The sequence below is a fragment of the Chionomys nivalis genome, chromosome 23 (assembly GCF_950005125.1).
Source record: "Chionomys nivalis chromosome 23, mChiNiv1.1, whole genome shotgun sequence".
Classification (NCBI taxonomy): domain Eukaryota; kingdom Metazoa; phylum Chordata; class Mammalia; order Rodentia; family Cricetidae; genus Chionomys; species Chionomys nivalis.
Genome location: NC_080108.1, coordinates 25302612 through 25325212, shown reverse-complemented (window position 1 = coordinate 25325212; position 22601 = coordinate 25302612). Strand labels below are relative to the sequence as shown.

Here is a 22601-nt window from a genome sequence, read left to right as displayed (position 1 = left end):
TAGTGCTGTGTATGCAATCTGGAAAGAAATGAATCTCACATCATAAACTTTAAAGGTAAGTGGGATATGACAGTGAGTGCTAGTGTCCACCCCTCAACACTTCAGGGTACTTTCTAGAGAACGAGTGGATTGAGCTGAGCTGCAACATAGCCAGGCTGATACTGGCAGCAGATGGCCGGCTGCTTCCAACAGGTTCCAGGGCTGTCTAGATGCCACAAGGTGAGACTGGGGGAGCAGGGATGCCTGGTGGCCAACCCAGCACTTACTGTTTGTTCCCCTAGGCAAACATGACAGAGTCTGGGTGTGTGGTCAAAGCCAGGCCATCTTTACTGGAGTGAGCGCAGGAGACAAACAGCTTACAACGACCTTTAGCATTGTCTTACCATTTGATAAAAACTTCACTATAATATTTATTGTATAATGAAGAAAAAACAACACATTCAGGGAAAAATTGAGATTAACTTATTTTTCTTAAAAGGTTCATCTCAAGGATGGCAACAAAGTCCAGCTTGTGCCGCCAAACGGTTTTACATGATCAAACCGTGTACAGCTTCTTTTGTGAACTGTTGACTACAAACATTTACCAAATACATAAATTCTCTTTTAAAAAAGCCATTTTAAATATAGCAAAGCAGTGTCCTCTTGCACAGCAAAGTGAAGAAAGTTTCTACAGAGAAATAAAAGGGTTACATTTGTAAAGTCTTTTTCACATTCTAATCATCTAGCTTTTTATGATCCAAATGCCAGGAGTTTTCAGGCTCCGTATTTACTATGTATTTCTTGTGCGCATGATGGTTAATACAGAAATTATGTTCAAACATTATTAGTCGTCTTTACAAGTTGAAAGGAAATGGTGAAACATGTATTGTTCTTTTAGAACAAACCCCTGATTTAGTTTTATAACACAATGGATGTAATTAGGGCTCAAAGGATGGAGTTTCGACTGGAACCACCTGTGTTCACACAATGGTGACGTTCACTCTCAGTGTAGAACCACTTAGAGTTCTGAGGAAGTACAGCTGGTGGGGACTTCCTGTATCCAGTGCAAGTTAAGCTTTTTTTGTTTTTGTTTTTAATAATAAAATATGTTATCTGAAGGGATAAAATTCTCCTGTGATGGTGTCTCATACAAAACACACGAGTCTCAAAGGGTAAGAAAGTCAGTTTTAAAGCAGCCCCGTCAGGTCAGTGTCCTCCCCACTCTAGGCTGGCTTCCACCGAGAGCTGTGGATGTGGATGTGTTCACACATGAGTGTCTGGGTGAAGGATGTCAAGCCCACATGCTCCAAACCACATTGGGCACATGGGGAAAGATTAACAGTCAGATATTCAGTTCCTGAAAATGGAATACATTGTGACTTGGTCAGTGTAATTTAAATACAAACTCCGAGCCTTGTGTAGTATCACTTTAGAAAACAGTAGTTGTACTGATTATAAACCTGCATAGAAAGAAAGACTATTGAGATACAGTCAGAAAAGCCATCTCATAAGGCACACAAGAAAATAGACAGTAAATGTGACTGTGTTAACTCCTATTCCAATACACAGCAGAAGTCCATGAACATGCATAAATAACAACGAAAGGGCCACTTAACACTTTCAAAGCTAGAAATGGTTTACAAAGTGGTAAGTGTTATCTTGGAAATTCAGTGTTGGGAGACTGTCTTGTTTTAATTAGGTATGACCTTATGAAGAATGTGCCTGTGAGTCGATTCAGTACATTTCAAGAAGAAAATCTAATCTTTGCTGGTAAGAGCCAAATGCTGACACTACAGAGGACACAAAACAGCATCCTCACTTTTTTGGCTTCTACCATGTGCCACCCACATTGCCAGTGAAGCACTCTCTTCTGCGCGGCCCGTGCTCACCGCGGGGCGTGTACCTAGTCCCTGTGTGCTAGTCTGGAAGCCTGGCTGGTGAGCTGTCACAACGGCAGACGAGGGAACGCTGAAAGGAACACAATTTAGGGGGAAAAGCAAAATGCAAGTAAAAACTGCAGGCAGCTGCTTGACATTGTTCAATATAAAATAGCAGCCATTTAAAACCCTTTTAAAGTTTTTCAGGAAAAGGAGTTTTTAAAAATCTAGGATAAAAGATATACAGGACTTTGAATTTTGTTCATGGCACAAGCCCAGTAAACGGATCAACTTGCTATCACCAACGAGTTGTCTCCCTGTAAGTAAGGCCTTGTTCAAAATCCAAGCTGAGGGCGGCACCAGTTTCCGTCAGGATAGCAAGAATCGTGTCACGGAACGGCATCGTTAGAGAGCTGCTCCCTACACGCCCTTGCCTTTCCACGGGACAGCTAAAAACCCTCGTGGATTTTGTAACCAGCTGCATCATTCTATTTTCAGAGTCAAAGAGAAAAAGATCCCTTTCCCCACAAATATCTCCCTAATTATTTACCACTTATGAAACCTTTGTGCTCTTCCACTATCCTGCCATCTTCTCTAGTATTAGTTCAATTAGGTCATCTTTCTACTCTTTTTTTCTCTCACAAAAGGCAAGTTTTAAATAATGCCTTATAAAATCTGTTACAACACATTTTATATTTATGCAGGATGAACTTAACACCAGTTTTTTGCCACTTTGCTATTTATGTACACATATAAAATATATAATGATGCTCACCCCATACAGCACAAAGATTACAACAGAACATCACACATTCACCACCAGTGAGGGGAAACCCCTTTACACAATCCTTTGAAAAACTGGGCTAATAATTAAAATCCAAAGTACAGTATATTTAACAAAATAGTAAATATTAAACAGTGAATACTCTACTTAAGGACTTCGCCTTTCCCCCCAAATTGGCGGCAATCCACAAAAATATACTTTATAATCTGGTGACCATACAATACATAGGTACTTACATCAAAGGTGATAATATATTTAAGATGCTATATACACAAAGAGTTTGGCTCAACTTTTAATTTACATATAGAATAATAAGTGTTCATGGCTTTTTTTTTCCAAGGTTCTGCTTGCAAGATATTTTTGTTTTTTTCTCCCCTCTTAAAATGAAACTAAAAAGTTAAAACAAGATAAAGCTATTCTCTAAAAAAAAAAGTTACAACATACAGCTTTGGCTTATATAAATAATTCAGCAGAATGTGTTCAAAAGTAGTGGATATAATTTTATATATAGTCATCAATTCATTAAGGGTGTTTTCTTTCATATAAAATATACATGACCTAAAATCAGTTTCTTTAATTTTTAAAGATATGAATGTAAAAGAAACTTCTGACATATTCCAATTATAACTTAATATATTAATTTTATTTTGTTAATGCTCTATATTTCTAGGCTAGTATTTCTGAATATTTCATGCGTATGTTCTATTCTCCCTTTTTATTAGCTAAAGATCACTTCTCTGACCCAATACATTTTTTTTGCACGTGCAAAACAGTTATGTGTGGGGCTTTTATTTATTTGTTTGTTTGTTTACTATCAACAGCCCTTTCCCATGCACCCCTTTGCAATAGACCCATGCCAGGTTGGGTTACTAATATAAATGACATTTTATGTACAGTATTGCTTTCTTGGTTCCTGCTTTTCTACTGCTCTGTTCTACAAAGCATTTTTTTCTGAAGTAACTACAGTCACCGCACAATTAAATAAAACAAATAGGGGGCCCCCTAGGTTTCTGCAGGCTAATGTGGAAGAATTATATATGGGTACACGTTTCTCTGCAAAAACTGTTTATCTTACGAAACAAGTAGTCCAAGGAAGTGCCAGACTGGTCTGTGCCTACAGGGTGCTTTGTCTGCCATGTGGACACACATCTGCAGACCTACAAGGAGTTTGCAGTAAGTGCCTGATTCTGTGTATGCAACACACACCCACACATACACACACTCACACCACATACATATATATGTAAAAGGATATATATGTATGTATGTACATATAAATATATTGAACTCATGTCCTTATTCACCAATTTAAGATATGTAGGGCAGCTCACTGCAGTAACACAAAGAACAACCATGAACCAGGAAGCCTTAGGTCACCCATGTGTCCATCCTCATGCGTTTTACAGAAGGGCTTTCTCTGTCCTCAGTATTAGGGGGTCGGCCAAGCACAATGGGAGAATGGAAGTCACCCCGTGGATCCTCCCGGTCACTGCCATCATAGGAGCTGCTAGAGCTGCTCAGACTGTCCACAGGGGAGCGCCCCATTTCCTGCCTGGGTTGGGGCTGTGGAGGTTGTGGAGGTGGTGGCTGTTGTTGCTGTTGTTGCTGCTGCTGCTGGAAGCCTGATGGGGTCATTCGATCCCGGGGAGGTGAGATTGGCTCTGACTTAATGTTGATGTTCTGGTTGGTGTTAATGGACAAATTCGAACCCTGAGATAACTGCCCTCCAGCCCTGTAGAAAAAAACAAAAGAGGTAAGATGGTTTGGTAGTATATCTGTATAACACAATACAGACCTTGAATTCTGTCCGCTGCCTCCTGTCCCTTAGTATCTTCTCTACTGGGGCCCCATGACAGGCACATGTCATCTCTTCACAACAGCTAAGAGATGTAAACTGAACCATCCTCATTTTCCACAAAGCAAATAGCTTCAGAAAGGCCAGAAACCTGCTTGGGTTAGTAGTATGGAAGACGAGACTTGCCTTCTATGTCTAAGCTTTAAGCCGTTACCACTTATTTCTTGGGGCATATTATTTATTTGTTTTTTTGTCACTACATCTCCCAATGTTGCCCAGGGTTGGTCCTCAATTCCTGAGCCTCAACCTCCTGAGCAGCTGGGTATTAGGCAGCACCAAATGCCCAGCTTTCAAATCCACCATTTTTAACACTTCCATTCAAAACAACCCTAAGGCTTCAATACTATATAGGCAAAACATTTCCCTAAGGTACTTGGCGCTTTCACTCATAGCATAATTCTCCAGAGCACTGCTGACTGGAATCTACTTGTGGGATTCTTTCACTACACAAGTGCTGGTTCTCAGCACGGTGGGCAGGAGGTTAAGGTGTCCCAGCCCTGATCAGGTGCAAAGCAGACAGCTGGTGCTATGCTGCCCCTCTTCTGGATGCTCTCCTCTACTGGTTCCTTCTAAAGCTCAGGGAGCCCAGTCTCTCCTGCGCACCATTGTAAATGCTCTTTGCCTCACACCATGCCCATAAGGAACAGTTTGTGTTCTGGGCTAGAAACAATCAAACGAATCCTAAGCACAGGGAATTTGATCCTCCTTTTCCTCTACTAAGATTTAAGGAGAAAATAAAGGCACAAGCTTGAGCCCTCTTCTCCACAGCAGAAAGAGGAAAGGGAGGCAGATGAGCTTGAGTGTTTTCAGCTGCCTTTCTTTAGGGAGCAGATTCAGGTGACGCTGGGAAGCAATGGCTTATTCACCTGCCAGTGAGAAAGAAGGGGCACACACAGGTAGCATCTAGGCCTTGGGAATCCCTTGATACCATTCAACACTCTCTACGTTAAAAGGAAAAGTTCTGCTCTCCCAGTCCCTTAAGGAAAGCCGGGTTTGCTTAGCAACCATGCTACTGTCTACAGCTGTGTTAAGAAAATACTGGCCCCCAACACTGTGTCTACATAAACGGGAATCATGACAGAGTTGTTCATGACAGCCTGCAAAGCAAAAGACTCCAGCTGACAATAGAGTATGCAGGCCATGTGCACAGCCCAGGGAAATTTCCAGTTACTTACACTAGAGAGCTGAGGGCTGCTTGCCCAAGATGGTGCTGCTGCCAGGCTGAAGCCTGCCCCAGAGACAGCATTCCAGGGGAGGTGAAGCCTTGCAGAGCCGACAGGTCAGCGCTGGTCAGTGAGTAATCTACAAAAGAAGGTTCCTATTACTACAAGCCAGTCATGCTGAAGTGTTCCTCTCCAGTTATTATTCTAGATAAATATGCCCTCCCTCTGGGACCAAGAGATGCACTGGACTAAACCTGGATCAATACATCTTGAGTCTAAGTAAGACAGCAGAGACAAGCTTTCTTATGTGCCAGGCTTAGAACAAAGACATTGAACTTATACCATGACACAATGACCTACATTTGTTTTAATGGCTCCCTTACTGCACAAATCACCTCAAGTTCATGAATATCTTTCTATGACACACAAGTCCTTTTCTACGAATGCTTCAGTCATAAATTACTGCAACCAAGGCTTAGGACATTAAATCCTGCTTAAATTAAGTCACATCAGCTCATCATTAACACTTGGGTTTTCCATTTAGTTCAGAGAAAAGGTGGCAAAGACTTCTACTTTTAACTTTCTTCTCATGTCTCAAGAAAGGTGTTTAAAGCATTTGGTTTTCATGCTGAATTAAGGGAAAAAAAAAAGACTGAATTGAGACACTGTAGTTGGCACTAAGGTTTCTAGGTGGCTATCCTTTCATACTTGACATGCCCAGAAAGTCTCAGCCATCCCCAAAGAGGCTGGATGCTTGCCCTAGGGACACTTCTAGTCCACAACTCTCTTTTGACTTCTTGGCCTGTCCAGACGCCCATCTGACATGTCCCACTTGGCTATCTCTACAGACACCTTAATTCTGGCACAACCTCCACCAGGCTCATGTTCTCCTAAAAGCTGCTCTTCTTTTCTTGGTAATTTGCACCAACACACCAATGGCTCATACAGTGGTGTTAACTGAGTATTAACGCTCCTTCCCTGCTGCTCTCTGACTCCAGCACCATCAACAACTCAGCCTGGTCAATCCTACCTGCCATCTCTCCAGCTGGTCAGGGTTCCTGTGGGTGCACACTACTCTAGTGCAGGCTCCATAAAGAAAACTATTACTTGGACCACTAAACTACCTCTCTATGACTTATTGGCATTCAGTTAAAAAACAAAAGATTTTGTTTTTTATTATTTTAATTATGTGTATGTGTGTCTGTGCTCATGAGTGAAAGTTCCCACACAAGCCAAAAGAGGGTGCTGGACTCGCCTGAAGCTGGAGTTACAGGCAAGTTGGGACCCACCTGACATGGGTGCTGGGGTCCAAATTGGGGCCTCTGCAAGTTTAGCACCAAGTGTTAACCACAGAACCATCTCCTACAAGCACTGGAGCCAAAATGACATTTTTGAAAACAACAAATATGACTGTGACACTCCTGATAAACTTTCTTCTGCTTCCCAATGCTCCCACGACAACATGAGCAATCAGTAACAGACCCGACAAATCCCCTTCTCCAGCTCAGCTCTAACTGCCCTGCTGTGACATCCACCCTCCCTAGTAGACTCCTGCCTGTGTCCTTGCTGATAGACAGAACCTGACACAACAGGAAGAGGTCTTTCCTAGTGCTGCTTGGGTACCCATCATACATGTCCAATACATATTTGTAGAATACATTAACAACATCTTGACGCTGCAAGTGATGTTACTGGTGGGCATGAGGAAGTGTCTATGGGATTCAAGCTACTTTATTTTTATTTTAAAAAGAGGCTCATTCATTAATTTATTTATTTATTGCCTGGGATGTAGGCTTGACACTAAGTACATAGAAAAAGGAAAATAATATACACAATAACATGGCAAAATTAAACAAAATAGACATTCTAAGAAGCAGAGTAAAAGTGACCTTATATGAAATGGGACTGAAGATTAGAAAGAGACAGATGGTTTTAAGGGAGGCTGACTCCACTCATGTGCTTTAGTAATTCCTTAGAGACTTTGTAAAAATACATGTATTCTGTATTTTAAAATGCTTATAGGCATACACATTCTTTAGAAACGAATAGCATTTATAAAGATGAGTACTGAAGTAGAATTTCAAGGACACTGGAACACCTGCAATGAGACACTCAGTAGACTGCAATCTTAAGTCTGACACCCAGTCCAAACTTGGTCTTCTCAGTTTCACTCATCTGAGCATCTGAACTCTCAAGCTTCCTTCCTCCCTATCTTCTCAATTCAAGAGTGTAACTAGAAAATCCAACAGTGTAGGACTTACTACACATGCTTACCAGCTAAGCTGTAACTGTCTCCTCATTTGGAAAAAAGTTATGTCCTTAACTCAGAATCTCTTATACACCAAGTGACTGATGGTCTGTAATAGAATTTCTATAAATGCTTACGCTCTGGCCTTTTCTGGAATTAGTTCTGTGTAACACGCAAACAATGGGCTATAATTCACAGGCTACAATTATAATTCACATATAATACATCTCATGGACTGGGGCAGGGTCTTTTCTGTATTGGTGGCTGGGAAGGTAAAGGGCATCCTCAAGCCTTCCTTTGTCAACAAGCCCATGACAAGTTGTTGCTGTTTGAAAAGGACTAGCACTTGGAATTAAAGTGCCAATCAAATGTATACACTGCCTGTCCCTCCAGGTAGAGCCACACAACAGTTTTAGTGCTGGTGCCAAATCACTTACCCTGTATTCTAAAATTAGGAGATCACCACCACAGTCCACTTATGAGCATCATAAAGGAGTGACTTCCTTGCAGTGCAGTCTCTGAATGACTGACAAGGTGTAATTTATAGCTTTCCCAGAGCTCTCCCAGAGCTAGGGAGAAAGTGAAACCACATGTGCTTCCTGCCTGCCTTAGAATGGTAAACCAGCAGGAAACCAACTGCACACCAGTTCTCCATATGGTCCATTTGGCTAGCAGTGCCCCTCCCCCACCACTGTAACACTCAAACTTTCTTAACAGCCCTTAACAATCTTAAGAGTAGTTTAAGATGAAGTCTAAAAAACTAACGAATGAAAACCTATTCTCAGCAGCAGAAGCTGGCAGTGGGGAGAAATCAAGAAGGTGATCATTTTCATCTGCAGGTACAAAAACAGACCAAACCAGTAGCTACAGGAGGAAAAACATCTTGCCTGGCACTGCAAAGCATCAGCCACACCCCTAAGGGAGCTCTGTCCTTTCCCAAAGCAGGTTTACAGCATGGAGACAAACAATCTGATTTTGAAAGTGTGGAAGGACAAGATACTGTATAATAAGAGACTACATAAAAGCAGCTAAGCAATTGGCTCCTACCACCCTTGGCTGAATTCAGGCCACACTTGACAATAGCTACTTGGTTCTTTGTCAAAAAGCAGTAAAAGGCCAGGCATTGGCTCAACACTTTTGAGACAGAGGCAGGTGGATCTCTGTGAATGAGACCAGTCAGGTCTAGAACTGTTACACACACACACACACACACACACACACACACACACACACACACTATCCCACCACCACCAAAACCCTGTCTTAAATAAAAAACAACAACAAAAAATCCAAACCGAAATAAGACAAAAAGCACTAAAAAGACACATTGGAGCAATAGCTTATATCTATTATCAATTCATTTTATGTAACTTTTTAAAGGTTCAGTATTTTTAAAATATATATTTAAGTTAAAAAACCCAGAGATAATATTCTCAATAAACATGCTAAAAATTTTAAAAAGTACATCTTATTTAGAAAATGCTAAAAACAGAGTCCAGAACAAAGCCCAACGACGGCTCACCAGTGTTGTAGGCTGTCGGCATTGCTGAGTACACCAGTCCCTGTGGAGGCAAGCTCGGAGTTGTCACGGACACTACAGGGGTGGCGAGAGGCTGAGCGGCTTGAGAACTGCTTATCCTTTGGGCATTCTGTGAGAAATCAGAAAAAAGATTAAGTGTAATTATATGGTATTTATGTTCAGACTGAATATTTTAAAAATAGCTTTCAATTTGAATGTGACACTTTTCACAGTTTTATGCGAATGCCATTATTTCCTGAAGCAGTGATGATATGAAAATCTTAAAGATACTAATGGGAATAACTAAATATTTAATTTTAAGATATCTGTTTTTATAGTAATTATTCATTTGCCCCTTAAAAATACCAGATGCACTGTCTTAAAATAGAAACCTACTTTACAGGCAATAACACTTTTGTGTGCTAGCTTAATGAGAACTTGATGTCACTGCAAGTATTGTCAGGCTACATTACAAGTCTGTGTAGGTTTTAAAGGCTGATAGCAGGCAAAGTCATTTGAATACATGAGATTATAAATCTAAGCGTACTGGAAGCAAAACTACTTCCTTTACAGCCCTTATACACTAATGTTTTAAGTTGTGGCTTATCCATGCAGCCGTGTCCTGGGTTCCCCTGCTTATCCTGCGGGGGACCTAGGTTTTAACAGCACATTCAGGTCTGTGTTGTTCTGACCTTCCAGCGTTTTGAAAGAAAAGGCCGTAAGTTTTTAAATAATATAGTTGTCAAAGGGCTTTGAATGGAGTGCTATTAAATACTTACTGACTGGCTGTATCTACATAGTATTATTTTAGCCAAGGTGGGAATAAATAAAATCAACTGTTCTTTTTTTTGGGGGGTGGAGTGGGGAGAGACAGGGTCTATGTAGCCCTAGCTGGCCTGAAACTTGCTATCTAGACCAGACTTGCCTTGAACTCACAGATTCATCTACCCCTGCCTCCTTACTTGGGAGATTAAAGGCCTGCATATTAAAAGCCTGGCCAAAAAAAAAAGTCACCTCTTAAATGATGAAACTATTTAGGACAGTCCCTGTCTTCCATCATTAAGAGTATGATAGCATCAGTTTTTTCCACACTGACCTAAAGTGGACAAAGCTCAGGGATCAGAGAACAGAAATCACTCCAGTTTGTATACAAGAAAGCTAAAGGACAACTATAATTTGTTTTTATGAACGAAGTCATAGCCTGATGATTGTATTCTCACAACAGTAAAAGTATTGTGTGGTGCCCACAGGTTCTGAAGAGTCCGAATGAGACCAGAGGTTCTCTATCACTGATTTCAGAATGCCATGAGATGAATGAAGACAATCGGCTAAATGTGAATGTGGTATTTTGAAGAGAATTCTAGACTCCAGCTTCGTTCATGGTGGTTTGTATTTTCTATAAATCATCTGAAATACTATATAACGAGTGGGTATCCTACCAGGGTTTTAGTCATCCTTTCTTATGTCTGGAGAAAAATCACTTCCCTTCCCTAACTCTTTAACTGGTTACAGAGGGAAGTGGGACATGCCTGTCCTGCCTGGCTTCCGGTGCTACTGCTGACAATCAAAGAGTATTAGGAAAGGGCCCACGACAGCATTCTTACAGTCCCCAGACATGTTCTGTACTTAAAAGTTTTACGTTATTGGTGATTTTAACAGACAAATATATTTATATTCCTCTTATCCATAGCTATTCCACTAATCTGTAATGAGATAAGGTGATTTATGATAAAATGAGATAAAGTAAAAGTTAAAAAAAGCCCTCAACACAGGTCTGGGAGTTGGGCTGCTTTTTGTCCTTCCACTCTGGATCAGAGCCAGCAAACAATTATTCTAGGGCATGGACCGTTTTGAGTAACTTTCTAAGTTCTAGTGGACTGAATTTCTGGTTCTTTTTTGCATTTTCAACTGATTTAATTTTTAGTCTCAACTAGCTTAGGAATGTGAATGGCCAACAGTTTCTGGTGATCTTTCTTATTTTTATGATTTCCACATTTCAATACATTCAGAAACTATCTCTGAGATTCTGCAGTTATGTGTTACTTCAAGGAAGACAGAAAGTCATACCCTGACATACACTGGCATGACAGGTGGAGACACATTTTCGTCTCAGCATCTAGTCAACAATGTCAATGAGCTGGAGAGGAGGGATTTACTCTGGATTTAATTGGGTCTCAAACCAAACTAGGTGAAAAAAATATAGTGTTGAGATGGTTTGGTGTGGGCTATCCCCATTCTGGGCTTCATCTTCACGGCAACCTCCTGGTACGACTTCAAAGACTTGGGTGACACTCCATTATATGGGTTCTGCCCACCAAATCTCTGCAGCAATGTATCCCATGAATAAGTGACTTTCAGAACCACTAGAGGGCAACACAGTGTTAGATAATCAAGGAAAGCATTTAGGACAACTAGTTAAGATTAAACAGTAGAATTTAGTATAAGATAAATTATTCCAGTTTGAACCATAATTGCAACCATTAAAGCATTTCCCCCAAAGATACTCACTGTATAATCTACCATCACATCTAGCTAATCAATGTATTTCAGATACCAATACAAAATGACATCCCCAACAAGCAAACACAGAGCAAAGATAGAGAACAGATAACCTTATTTGAAAAGAAAACCAACTGTGCAAAACACACCAGCATGCATAAACACGTAGTAATAAGGAAATGAAACCAATGGATGCCTTTATACACCATGCTCTCATGCACTAACCTGTCCATGCTAAAACCTGAGCACTTACAAGTTTTCATTCCCCTTAAATGAGAGTCATATAATTAGCAACTCACTTGGAATGCATATGAGGACAATTGTTACGTTTGGGTTTTAGTAACCAACAAAGAGCTAAGTTACTTTTAGTCAAGTTTATTTTCCAGAAGAAAAGACAACAGAAATGCTTGTTTTGGTAAAAGCTGATTTTAAGAACCATATATCTTCTGATAAAAAGTAAATTTGTGTATGCTAATTACAGATATTTCTTTTTGTAAACAGGGAACCCCCTTGTGGTTCAGACTGTCTCATTCAGGATGAAATAATTCCAACTCTGAAAAAGGTGACCTCACCAAAAATGATGTAATCTTTTTGAAAGAAACATAACACAAGATTCTGTGTTACAATCTGAGGGACTTTGAGGGTGAAGTCATTTTCTAAAAATACTTTAATAATTTGGAGAGCAACATAAGGTATTTTGTGTATTTCCTCAGAAGAAAAAGTATGTTGTACTCAGGGGCAGCTATTGTTTTTATAAGTTATTTCAATATGTCTCCCCTCTGCCCCCCCAAAATAAAATGGACTAATATATACAACAATAAAGAAAAAAAAAACTAGGGTCAGTAGTATCAGTGAATGACTTTCTTAATTAAAAATATTTGAATAGCGGAAAACAAAAAAAAATCTGTTTAACAAAAACACTGGTTAGATTAAAACATTTAAAATAATTAGTACTTTTCATATATTTTCCAACTCCCTTCAAGCAGGAAACCACACTCACCAACTCCAATTCCTCTTCCTCCGACTGTACTCAGCACATAAGAGGGACAAGAGAGTTAACTAAGACTGTTGGTACTTGCAACAAGATCTTTCTTTAGAAAAACATGACATGGAATTCTAGTGGCTGCTGGGAACTTTACAGCGGTTACATGCATAACAAATGTCAATTACTTGCCTCTATATTATAGCTGATTTTTTTCAAAATATTAAAAGTTCTTTTAAATTCTCTAGCCAAAAATTTAAAGCCCCATCCTACCCCCTAACCCTGCCTACTCTTGCATGGGCCTTCCTACACAGCAAATCCTCCGGGACACTTCCAAGTGCAGCGCTGTACTTACAGTACATATTTTAAACCCTGCATTACTAACCCCCTGGCCATACAGTCTACATGTCTGTCTCCTACCAGACTCTGCTCTTAGGAAACTGTTTGTGCTTTGCTTTCCGGTGGCCAGCACAGCATTATAAAACTCAGCACATGTTTTGCCAATAAATGTTCCAGTTTTGAGTAACAATATATGCTTAACACTTGTAAATCATTGTATTCACATGAATAAAACTATCGTAGGGATTAAAACCTTGCATATGAAAAAAAATAAAGGGGTAGAAAAGTGAAATTAAAATCTACAAATAGCAAAAAAAGAACATGTTTTCTTTTTTAAGCATTTATGAAACATTAATATGCTAGAGACTGCTTATTGTTATTTTCCATTTTATTTAAGTCAAATTTCTTCCAAGTTGAAAGTGTCCTTAGCCTCACTGATATAGAAGTCATAATTTTTTTTTTTATTTTTTATTTTTTGGTTTTTCCAACATAGGGTTTCTCTGTGTAACAGCCCTAGTTGACCTGGAACTAGTTTTTGTAGACCAGGCTGGCCTCAAACTCAGAGATGTGCCTGCCTTTGCCTTCTGAGTGCTGGGATTAAAGGAGAGTGCCACTGCCCAGCTCAGAAGCCATAACCTTAATGCAGGGTTCTCTTCAATGAATGAGTGAAGGAGGGGGGTTGATTATTACTCAACAAAACAAGTCTTACACACAAGTGGGTAAAATGCAGTTCAGCTGTTGTCAGACTTATCATTTCAGTATCTCCAACAGACAGCAAAATAACGCCAAACTCTTGTGTGTGTGAAATACAGTGTATACTTGATTCTACAGATAGATAGAAGTTTATGAGACAAATGTTTAATTTTCCAGTTTTGTGGTTTTGTTTCCTTTTTCTGTGACTAGATGTAAATTTATTAAGCAGTTTTCAATTGTAGTTTGGGTCTTTCTAGAACACGTTTCTGTGCTTTAAGTGACTTTTTTTAATTTCTGAAAGTTCCTAGCAGGTACTGCCTACTGGCAAGGTGAGCAAAAAACCATGCTAAATGGTTGCTCTTTTCAGTCAGGCATATTCTCTGTTATGCACATTTCTGTTTTACCCTGCAAAGAGAGCACCTTCATACCCTTTACCCAGCTTAGCATTTCATTACTCTGAGGCTAACATTCCAAAGAAACAGCTGAGGCTAGTGACTACACTGCATTTGTAAGGCTTTGCACTTCACTAAGATTCCACCGGTATTGGTGGAATGGAACACATTAACTTTTGGAAGAATACCTGACCTTATCAAAAGGCAGATGTCATCTTTTTATTTGACTACTAGTGATGTTAGGCTGGTTACCTAAATTAAGATAATGCCCTCCAGGATTCCCCACTATAAAAAAAAAATCACAATTTTCTCCTTTGTAAACAGCACAAATTTAGGGAAATACAATTTGAGGCTATGTAAATAATGTTTCACTTTAAACTTACTAGCTTGCCTACAATTATGCTTGTTGTACTATTCTTTCTATTCTTCCAAATTTACTAATGAGATCTGCTGAGGAGGAGGAGCTGTCACACCTTCTTTATTTACTCAACCGTATTTGTGTGAATGATACAGTCAGCATTTCTTACTCCTTGGATTATAACCTCAAACTACTGCAATTTAAATTTTTCTAGTTTTGGCAGCTGCGATGTCTTTTCGGGAGACTGGTCCCTGCAACCCTTTGCTAACTACATCCGTATTCCCCGGCCCCTCTGGCTCATCTTGTGCTTCCCTACACCAGTTCTACAGCCCACCACTTCTCCAAGGAATCCTAGTCTTTGAATTAGAGAACAGTGCTACAATCACAGCACCAAGCCCACTGAGATAATAGATGACAGAACTAGGAAATTCATGCTGTTAAGTTATGTGTATGCATAGAAAATCTGTGTGATTGGTGATAGCCTGGCTCCTATGACCTCCAGCACAATTTTTTTTTTTTTTTTTTTGCTTTTTCGAGACAGGGTTTCTCTGTGGTTTTGGAGCCTGTCCTGGAACTAGCTCTTGTAGACCAGGCTGGTCTCGAACTCACAGAGATTCGCCTCCAGTACAAATGAACCCCAAATCAACACTTTCAAGCAGGCTGAAAAATGATTTTGTACTCATTTTAAAAAGTGGACTGTATATTTTCTATTTTTGAGTTTTAAGAGTTCTTTAAAATATATTCTAGAAATATACCCTTATCTGGATATGTGATTTGCAAATATTTTTTCCTTAATTTATCACTTGTCTTTTTAATTCTTTGGATAGTGCCTTTTATAGAGAACTTTAAATTCCAGTGAATTCTAATATTTAGTTTCTTCCCTTATGGCTCACTGTATGGTTTTCTCCTGTATTTTACAGTCTCACATATTAACTGAGTCTATGATCCATTCTGAATTAGTTTTTACATGAAACATAAATATGAATCAAATTTCCTTATTTATTTTTTGCAAATGGGTATTTAATTATTTCAATGCCACAAGCTAGACTAAGTACCCTTTCTCCATAGACCTGACTCAATCCCTCTGCCAAGCCCAGCTCTAATAGCCTACTGCCTACTCCTTTGTCAATACCACATTTAGAACTGCTGAGGCATTAGAGTAGGTCTTTTTTCCTCTCTCTCTCTCTCTCTCTCTCTCTCTCTCTCTCTCTCTCTCTCTCTCTCTCTCTCTTTCTCTCTCCACTCAAAAATGTACACTTCCTCCCCTCCTCCCATTCCCCTCCGGCTCCCCCATTCACCCTCCTCCCTCCCCCTCCCTCCTTAAGAGAGGGCAGGGAAAAACCAAGTAGTGTCTTTTGTATTTTAGGTCTTTCACCTTTTCATATATATTTTAGAAATGATTTGTACTATTTCAAATGTCAAATTCTACTTGTTCATTGTTAACATAATACAACAGATTGCCCATACTGGCCTTGTTCTCTGATCTTGCTAAACTCACTGGCAGGCCCTACAGATATGCACCAGTGCTGTTTGTTTGGGTGGGTTCTTCATGCTTTTCAGTCTGGAAGACTGAGTCCCTTATAAACAGAAACTGTACTTTTCTTCCTTCCCCACATTAATACACCTTATTTTTCATTTTTAACTACACTGGTTAGGCTTCCACAAATGTGAACCGTGATGGCAGACAAGAACTGACTAGCTTCTTACACTGGACAAAGGCAGGTGCTGTGTGCTGCAGTTTTGGAGATGACCTTGTGGGTAAGTGAAATCTTTTCTACTCTACTCATAGGTTTTTGCTTTGTATCATGAAATGTCATATCCTACTAATATGGTGATTTGTGTTGACTAATTTTCAAATACAAAATCTCTCTTGCATCTCTGAGATGAAATTCGCCTGTCGTCACTGATTATCCTTCTTATACAGAGATACACTGATTTGCCAAAAACTGTTGGAGGTTTCTGTGTGTCCATGAAGCACACTGGTTTACAGTTATTTTTTCTTATAAAGCCTTATTCTGACTTTGTATTAAGAGTGTTCTTTAGTTTTTTGTTTGTTTGTTTGTTTTTTTCCCTGAAAGATTTTGGGAGTTGCTATTAATTCTTCTTTAAATGTTTGGTAAGATTTGCCATTGAAGCCATCTAGACCTGGAATTTCTACTTTGAAAGGCTTTAAAACGGTGAATTCAATTTCTTATTTAGCTGAGTAATTTTTTGGTAGTCTGTATCTTTCAAGGAATTTGTTTTTTTCCTAAGCCATCAAATCTATGGAACAGGTCTGTCTGTGCCATTCCCTTATCTTTTCATATCATTTGAATTTTGCACCTCTTTCCATTCTTGGTATTTATACTTGGGTGGTCTTGTTGTCTTTGATTTAATAGCTAGAAAATTATCAATTAATCAGAAAAAAAGTTTTTTTGGGGGGGAGTTGTTGTTTATTGTCTTCCTCTATTCTTTAACCATTTAAAAATTCCTTAATTTCTACTCTTTATCTTCCCCTTTTCTTTGCTGCTCTGGGTTAACTAAATTTGCTGTTTTTCTCAAACTAAAAGCTGTAGTTACTGATTCAGGACGATCTTTTCATTTTTATCAAAAATGTGTATTCTCTAAGAAGGTACACAGAGGTGTATGTGCAGGTCAATGTGCAGGAGTCGATTCTCTCTATCATGCGAGTTCTCAGGATTGAAATCAGGATGTCCACTTTGGCAGCAGGTGACTTTTTACGTGCTGTGCTGGCTAGTTTTATGTCTTGACACAAGCTGAAGTCATCTGAGAGGAAAGAACCTCAATTAAGAAAACACCTCCAAAACTTTGAATGTCAGGCAAGCCTGTAGGGTATTTTCTTAATTAGTGGTTAATTGGAAGGGTCCAGTCCATTGCGAGTGGTGCCGTCCCTGGGCAGGTGGGTCCTGGGCTCTATAAGAAAGCAGGCTGAGTAAGCCATGGGAAACAAGCTAGTAAGCAGCACCCCCTCCATGGCCTCTGCATTTAGCTGCTTCCATCTATGTTCCTGCACTGTTTGATATCCTGTCTTGACTTCCTTTGATGACGTACAGTGATATGGAAGTATAAGCCAAATAAACCTTTTCCTCCCCAATTTGCTTTTTGGTCATGGTGTTTTACTACAATAGAAACTCTAACAAAGACAACTGCTAAGCCATCTCACAATCCCTGACCTTTCCCCTCAAAAAATATAAGCAATTAAAGTTCCAGCAGTACTCTGGATGTTCCTCAACATTTTGGTAGTCTGTATTTTCATTTTCAGTTAGTGATGTGTACTTCAAAAATGTTTTACTTTTCCCTGATTTCAGTGGGATCACATTGAGTTTCTCTCCATTTAGTTTGATGTTGGCTGTTAATTTGCTATATATTGCCTTTATTATGTTTAGGTATGTTCCTTGTATCCCTGCTCTCTCCAAGACTTTTATCATTAAGGGGTGTTGAATTTTGTCATAGGCCTTTTTAGCATTTAATGAGATGATCATGTGGCTTTTTTTCTTTCAGTTTGTTTACATGGTGGATTACATTGATATATTTTCATATGCTGAACCATCTCTGCATGTCTGGGATGAAGCCTACTTGATCATGGTGGATGATTTTTCGGATGTGCTCTTCGATTTGGTTTGCCAGTATTTCATTGAGTATTTTTGCATCAATGTTAATGATAAGACCGGTCTGTAATTCTCTTTCTTAGTAATATCTTTCTGTGGTTTGAATATCTGGGTAACTGTAGCCTCATAGAAAGTTTGGCAACACTCCTTCTGATTCTATTGTATGGAACAATTTGACGAGTATTGGTATTAGTTTTTCTTCAAAAATCTGTGCTGAAATCATCTGGTCCTGGGAATTTTTGTTTGGGAGACTTTTGATACTGTTTCTATTTTCTTAGCAGTTACTTTGCTTATTCTAACATTTAAAAAAATGTTTTACTTTAAATTATGTGTATGTGTGCATGCCTACAGACGGGAATACGAGTGCCCATGCAGGGCAGAAGAGAGCATCAGATCCCCTGGAGCTGGAGTTACCCACCTGATACAGGTCCAGATCACTGAAACATGGAAGCACTCTTAACCACTGACTACTAGCTATGTGTATTGCTAAATTTCTCTTGATTTTTTTTTTCTGTGGCCCACAGATTATTTAAAAACATGAGGCTCAGGGATCCTAATAGAAGAGAGGGCAGAAAGGTTTTAGAGGTTGGAGGTGGTGGCTGACGTCAAGGAAGAGCAGTTTTATACAGGAAAGCTCAGTGACTGTGGTGGCATGTGTAAGATCTGTACACGTTCAAGGCAGACAAAATCCTGGCAGTACATCCCTAGCTGAGGAGCTACTGGCAACTGAGAGCTGCTGAGAAAGAGAGAGTCAGTTTCCTTTAAGGGTGTGGCTCCTGCCAGGTCAGTCACACTGCAGGACAGTTCCCATACTGACACCACAAACTAGACTCTATAAGTTTTGTTTTTTTAAAAAAGAGGATACAAATTTGGGTGGGTAGGAGGGGGTGAATATGATCAAAATACACTGTATGAAATTCTTGAAGAATTAATGAAAATATTACTTTCCTAAAAGTAAATTTACTGTTAAATTTCTAAACTAAGAATTCTTTTTCCTGGTATCTTTCCAAGACTGATTTCTAAGTTTTACTTTATGAAATAGAATGTTCCGTCTTGGTAAACAGTTCCATAAACATCTCTTGTAACAATATAAAAAAAGACACCTTAGTTATGTGGCCTACCTTCCTAACTCAGTAACTCCAGGCTCATCTGAAAAGGCATCAAACAAATCTCAGCTGGAGAACATTCTAAGACATGTAAGCAGCACCCCTCAAAAAATGCCAAAGTCTTTCAAGCAAAGCCTCATAGCCTAGAAGAGTTGAAGATGACATGATTAATGAGTGAAATATGTCATGTAACCTAGTCTGGCTCCTGGCATAGAGAGATGAAGTTTAAAACTAACGTGTGTGACTATGAACTTTACTTAATAATAATAATAATTTACAATAATTGTCATTAATGTTAATAACTGTACCATAATAGTATAAACTATTAAATTATGTATAAAAGGGTATGTATGATTTTAGCAATCTTTCAAACGAATCAAAAGTTGTTCTAAAGTAAAAGGTTTATAAACTGCTTATTCCATTCATTTATTCCCTTTGTTCTGTTTCGCTGCATACAGTCAAGATACGGCTATTACGACTTCTTCAAGAAGACTCTGACATTTCTTGTAGAATAGTTCTGTTGGCAATAAATTCCTGTTTTCTGTTTGAAAAGGTTTTGCATTTATTTTTTAAAAACATTTTTGCTGAGTACAGAGATCTGAGTTTTTTGGGTTTATTATTGTTCATTGTTAACCAGCTTGAAGTATGGTAGTAATAACCTATCTTTGGTCTGTAAGCCATGTGTTTCTATTCACTAACTGTCTTTAAGAATTTCTCTTTGCTCTTTGCTTTTAGCAGTTTGAATGTGCATGTGTATATGTGTGCACATTCACAATGAAAGTATTTATTCTACTTAATGTTTGTTACCTCCTTTGAAACATTGTTCCTACTGTTCTCTTTTTGGAACTAAAATTCCAGACATGTTGCACTATGCTAAAGTCCTGCAGCTCTCAGATACTGCTTGGCTTCGAATCTTCTCGTATCTCCTACTGTGGGCCTGCCATGGCAAAGTTTTAGTTACTTTTCTCAGGAACTAGACCGGGCTTGAAAGCTTTTGTTGCTGTGGGTACCTTCAGTATATTTACCAAAAATGCTTCCATCCAAACCCCTCTAAAGGTGGGAGACGGGTAGGCCAGTTTCCCCAGTGACTATCCCATTCTATCATCTCTTCTATGAAGTGCCAGTCTGCCTCCTCAGTCACCTTGTCACTCTCAAGGTACCCACCGTGTCTTCTTGCTTCTCAACCACTGGCAGAAATACTGCCCTTTCTCCATTTCCAGATACAGTAAGACCTCATCAGTATTTATTTAATGGAAAAGAGAAAGTCAGATAAAGCCTGTCTCACTGCAGTGGCAGCTGGGTTTTTAGGAAGTCTTTCCATGTCATATTTTGTTTGATATGGTGCACTCAGTGGGGTTCACAGTGAAAAGCCTGTAGAGATGATGACTCATCCTACACCAAGGCTTCAGTAACTTCCTGAGGTTCTGCTGGTGCATGTTCGCCCTCCAGCAATTCACTAGTCACAACAGCACCGCTGTCTTATTCAACAGTAACCCTCTCTCTCTAGTCTCCAGGCCGTCTGACCACTGTGAATTAGTAGCACTAAAATGGGCTCAAGGAAAGGGAAGCCTACTACATAGCGAAGCATTTTTTTCGAGTCTAAAGCTGAAAGCAATTAATTTTAAATTTCCTGTTTTTCCAAATGAAAACACTTAAAAAAAAGTCTGAGTTTGAGATTTAAACAAATTATGACTTAAAGGTCCTGGGTATGTGCACTGTTATTTTGGACAAGTGGTAAATTTTAGTTCCATTTTCTCATCTCTATCTAGCCATGATCATAATCTGATTGAGAATCAAATGAGAAAATAACCCAAACAAATTACGAATGCATTGAATCTATGAAAAATTACACAAATGTAGAATCACTACCTGAGCCTGGAGCATCACTTCCAGTTAACAAAAACACAAATGGCACAGTAGAATGTGCACCTGGCATATCATTTAGTATGGTAATAGTCAAACTGCTGATGAACTAAAAATGTCTTTAAAACTTGCATATATATTCTAAGATTTTCTATAAGAAGCTAAGGAAGATACACCCTCTGTTCTTCACAGGAAGAAACAATTCAAAAGCAAATGGCACCAGAACCGCAAAGACATTGCCAAGAGGTGCAATAGGGAGCACTGTTCTCTGGCGAATGAGAAGGGTCATTTGAATGAAATAAACAGAAAATTATTTAGAGAATAATTCTCTCCAGTTCGCAAACATCTTCCCTAGATATTCTACAATAGTTCTCTTTCGTATACAGAATTTCCTAACAAATAATTTCATTATGGCTCACAAAAAAGCATGTAATATATTACTGAAAGTATGCCAAGTAGAGAACAGAAATGACATGTTTAATTCATAAACTGGAATCAGATCTCTAAATAAAGTTTTAGCCTGGCAAAATTAAAATTGAGTGTAATTAACCTCTGCATATTCAACTTTTATTTTAAATACCATTAAGCAGTTTTACTCCTTATTTCTGTAATTTGGTTTTTAAACACTTAAAATAGATTTCCCTCTTTAAATCCTAATTTTGAATAGAGAATTCATTAAGAAAACCAAATAGACACTATGGAGGCTGAGCAAACCTCAAAGAAAGATGCAGCCTATAATAAACTGTGTTTAAGAAGAGAGCCGAAGAGTGGGTCAACTTACAAGTGGAGGCATCATGCCCTTGCTTGAAGGGGGAATGACAACCCGTAGATCTGGTTTCCGACTATTCATTCCAAGATTGCCACCACCAGGTGGAGGGGGAGACTTTGTAGGCATAATTTTGCCTAAACTATTTGCACCAGTATTTCCAATCAAATTTGGAGAGGCCCTTGAGTTTACAAATCCATTCCCTGGGAAAGGGGAAAAAAAGTGCTTATTAACATGTAAAGCATCACTAAAATATTTAATTAATAAATCTAAAATAATGCTAACTGCCCATTTATAAATCTATTTTAAAAATGATTAGTTTTATAAACAAAATATAAGAATTTTGTTTATGACATATAAAGTTTACCATTTATAATAAAACACAAAGCCATTATTATACTATTATGCTGACAAAAACTCATTTAGTATTTATATTTTAAATTTTTTCTACTTTTGTTTTTGTATTTGTACTTTAAAATCTTAAAGGGGAGAGCAGCAAGATGGCACTCAGTGGGCAAAGTCACTTGCTACCAAGCGTTATGTTTGATCTGCAGGACCCACGAGGGAGAG

The 22601-nt window shown here is 38.9% G+C and overlaps 1 protein-coding gene across 5 annotated transcripts in view; it reads right to left on the bottom strand.

The window, feature by feature from the left end:
- Nucleotides 1–304: 304 nt before the first annotated feature.
- Nucleotides 305–22601, bottom strand: part of Mef2a (myocyte enhancer factor 2A) — a 122635-nt gene continuing 100338 nt past the window's right edge. For 3 of the 5 annotated variants that reach the window (XM_057756538.1, XM_057756537.1, XM_057756536.1), the window contains 4 exons: nucleotides 22047–22234; nucleotides 9429–9555; nucleotides 5671–5797; nucleotides 305–4372 (listed from right to left, as the gene is read on the bottom strand). In XM_057756538.1, coding sequence (XP_057612521.1) covers nucleotides 4009–4372; nucleotides 5671–5797; nucleotides 9429–9555; nucleotides 22047–22234 — 806 coding nt within the window. In that variant the 3' untranslated portion in view covers nucleotides 305–4008. Of the gene's footprint in view, nucleotides 4373–5670; nucleotides 5798–9428; nucleotides 9556–12924; nucleotides 12949–22046; nucleotides 22235–22601 lie in introns of all 5 variants that reach the window. The other 2 variants (XM_057756535.1, XM_057756534.1) reach the window with 1 other exon arrangement.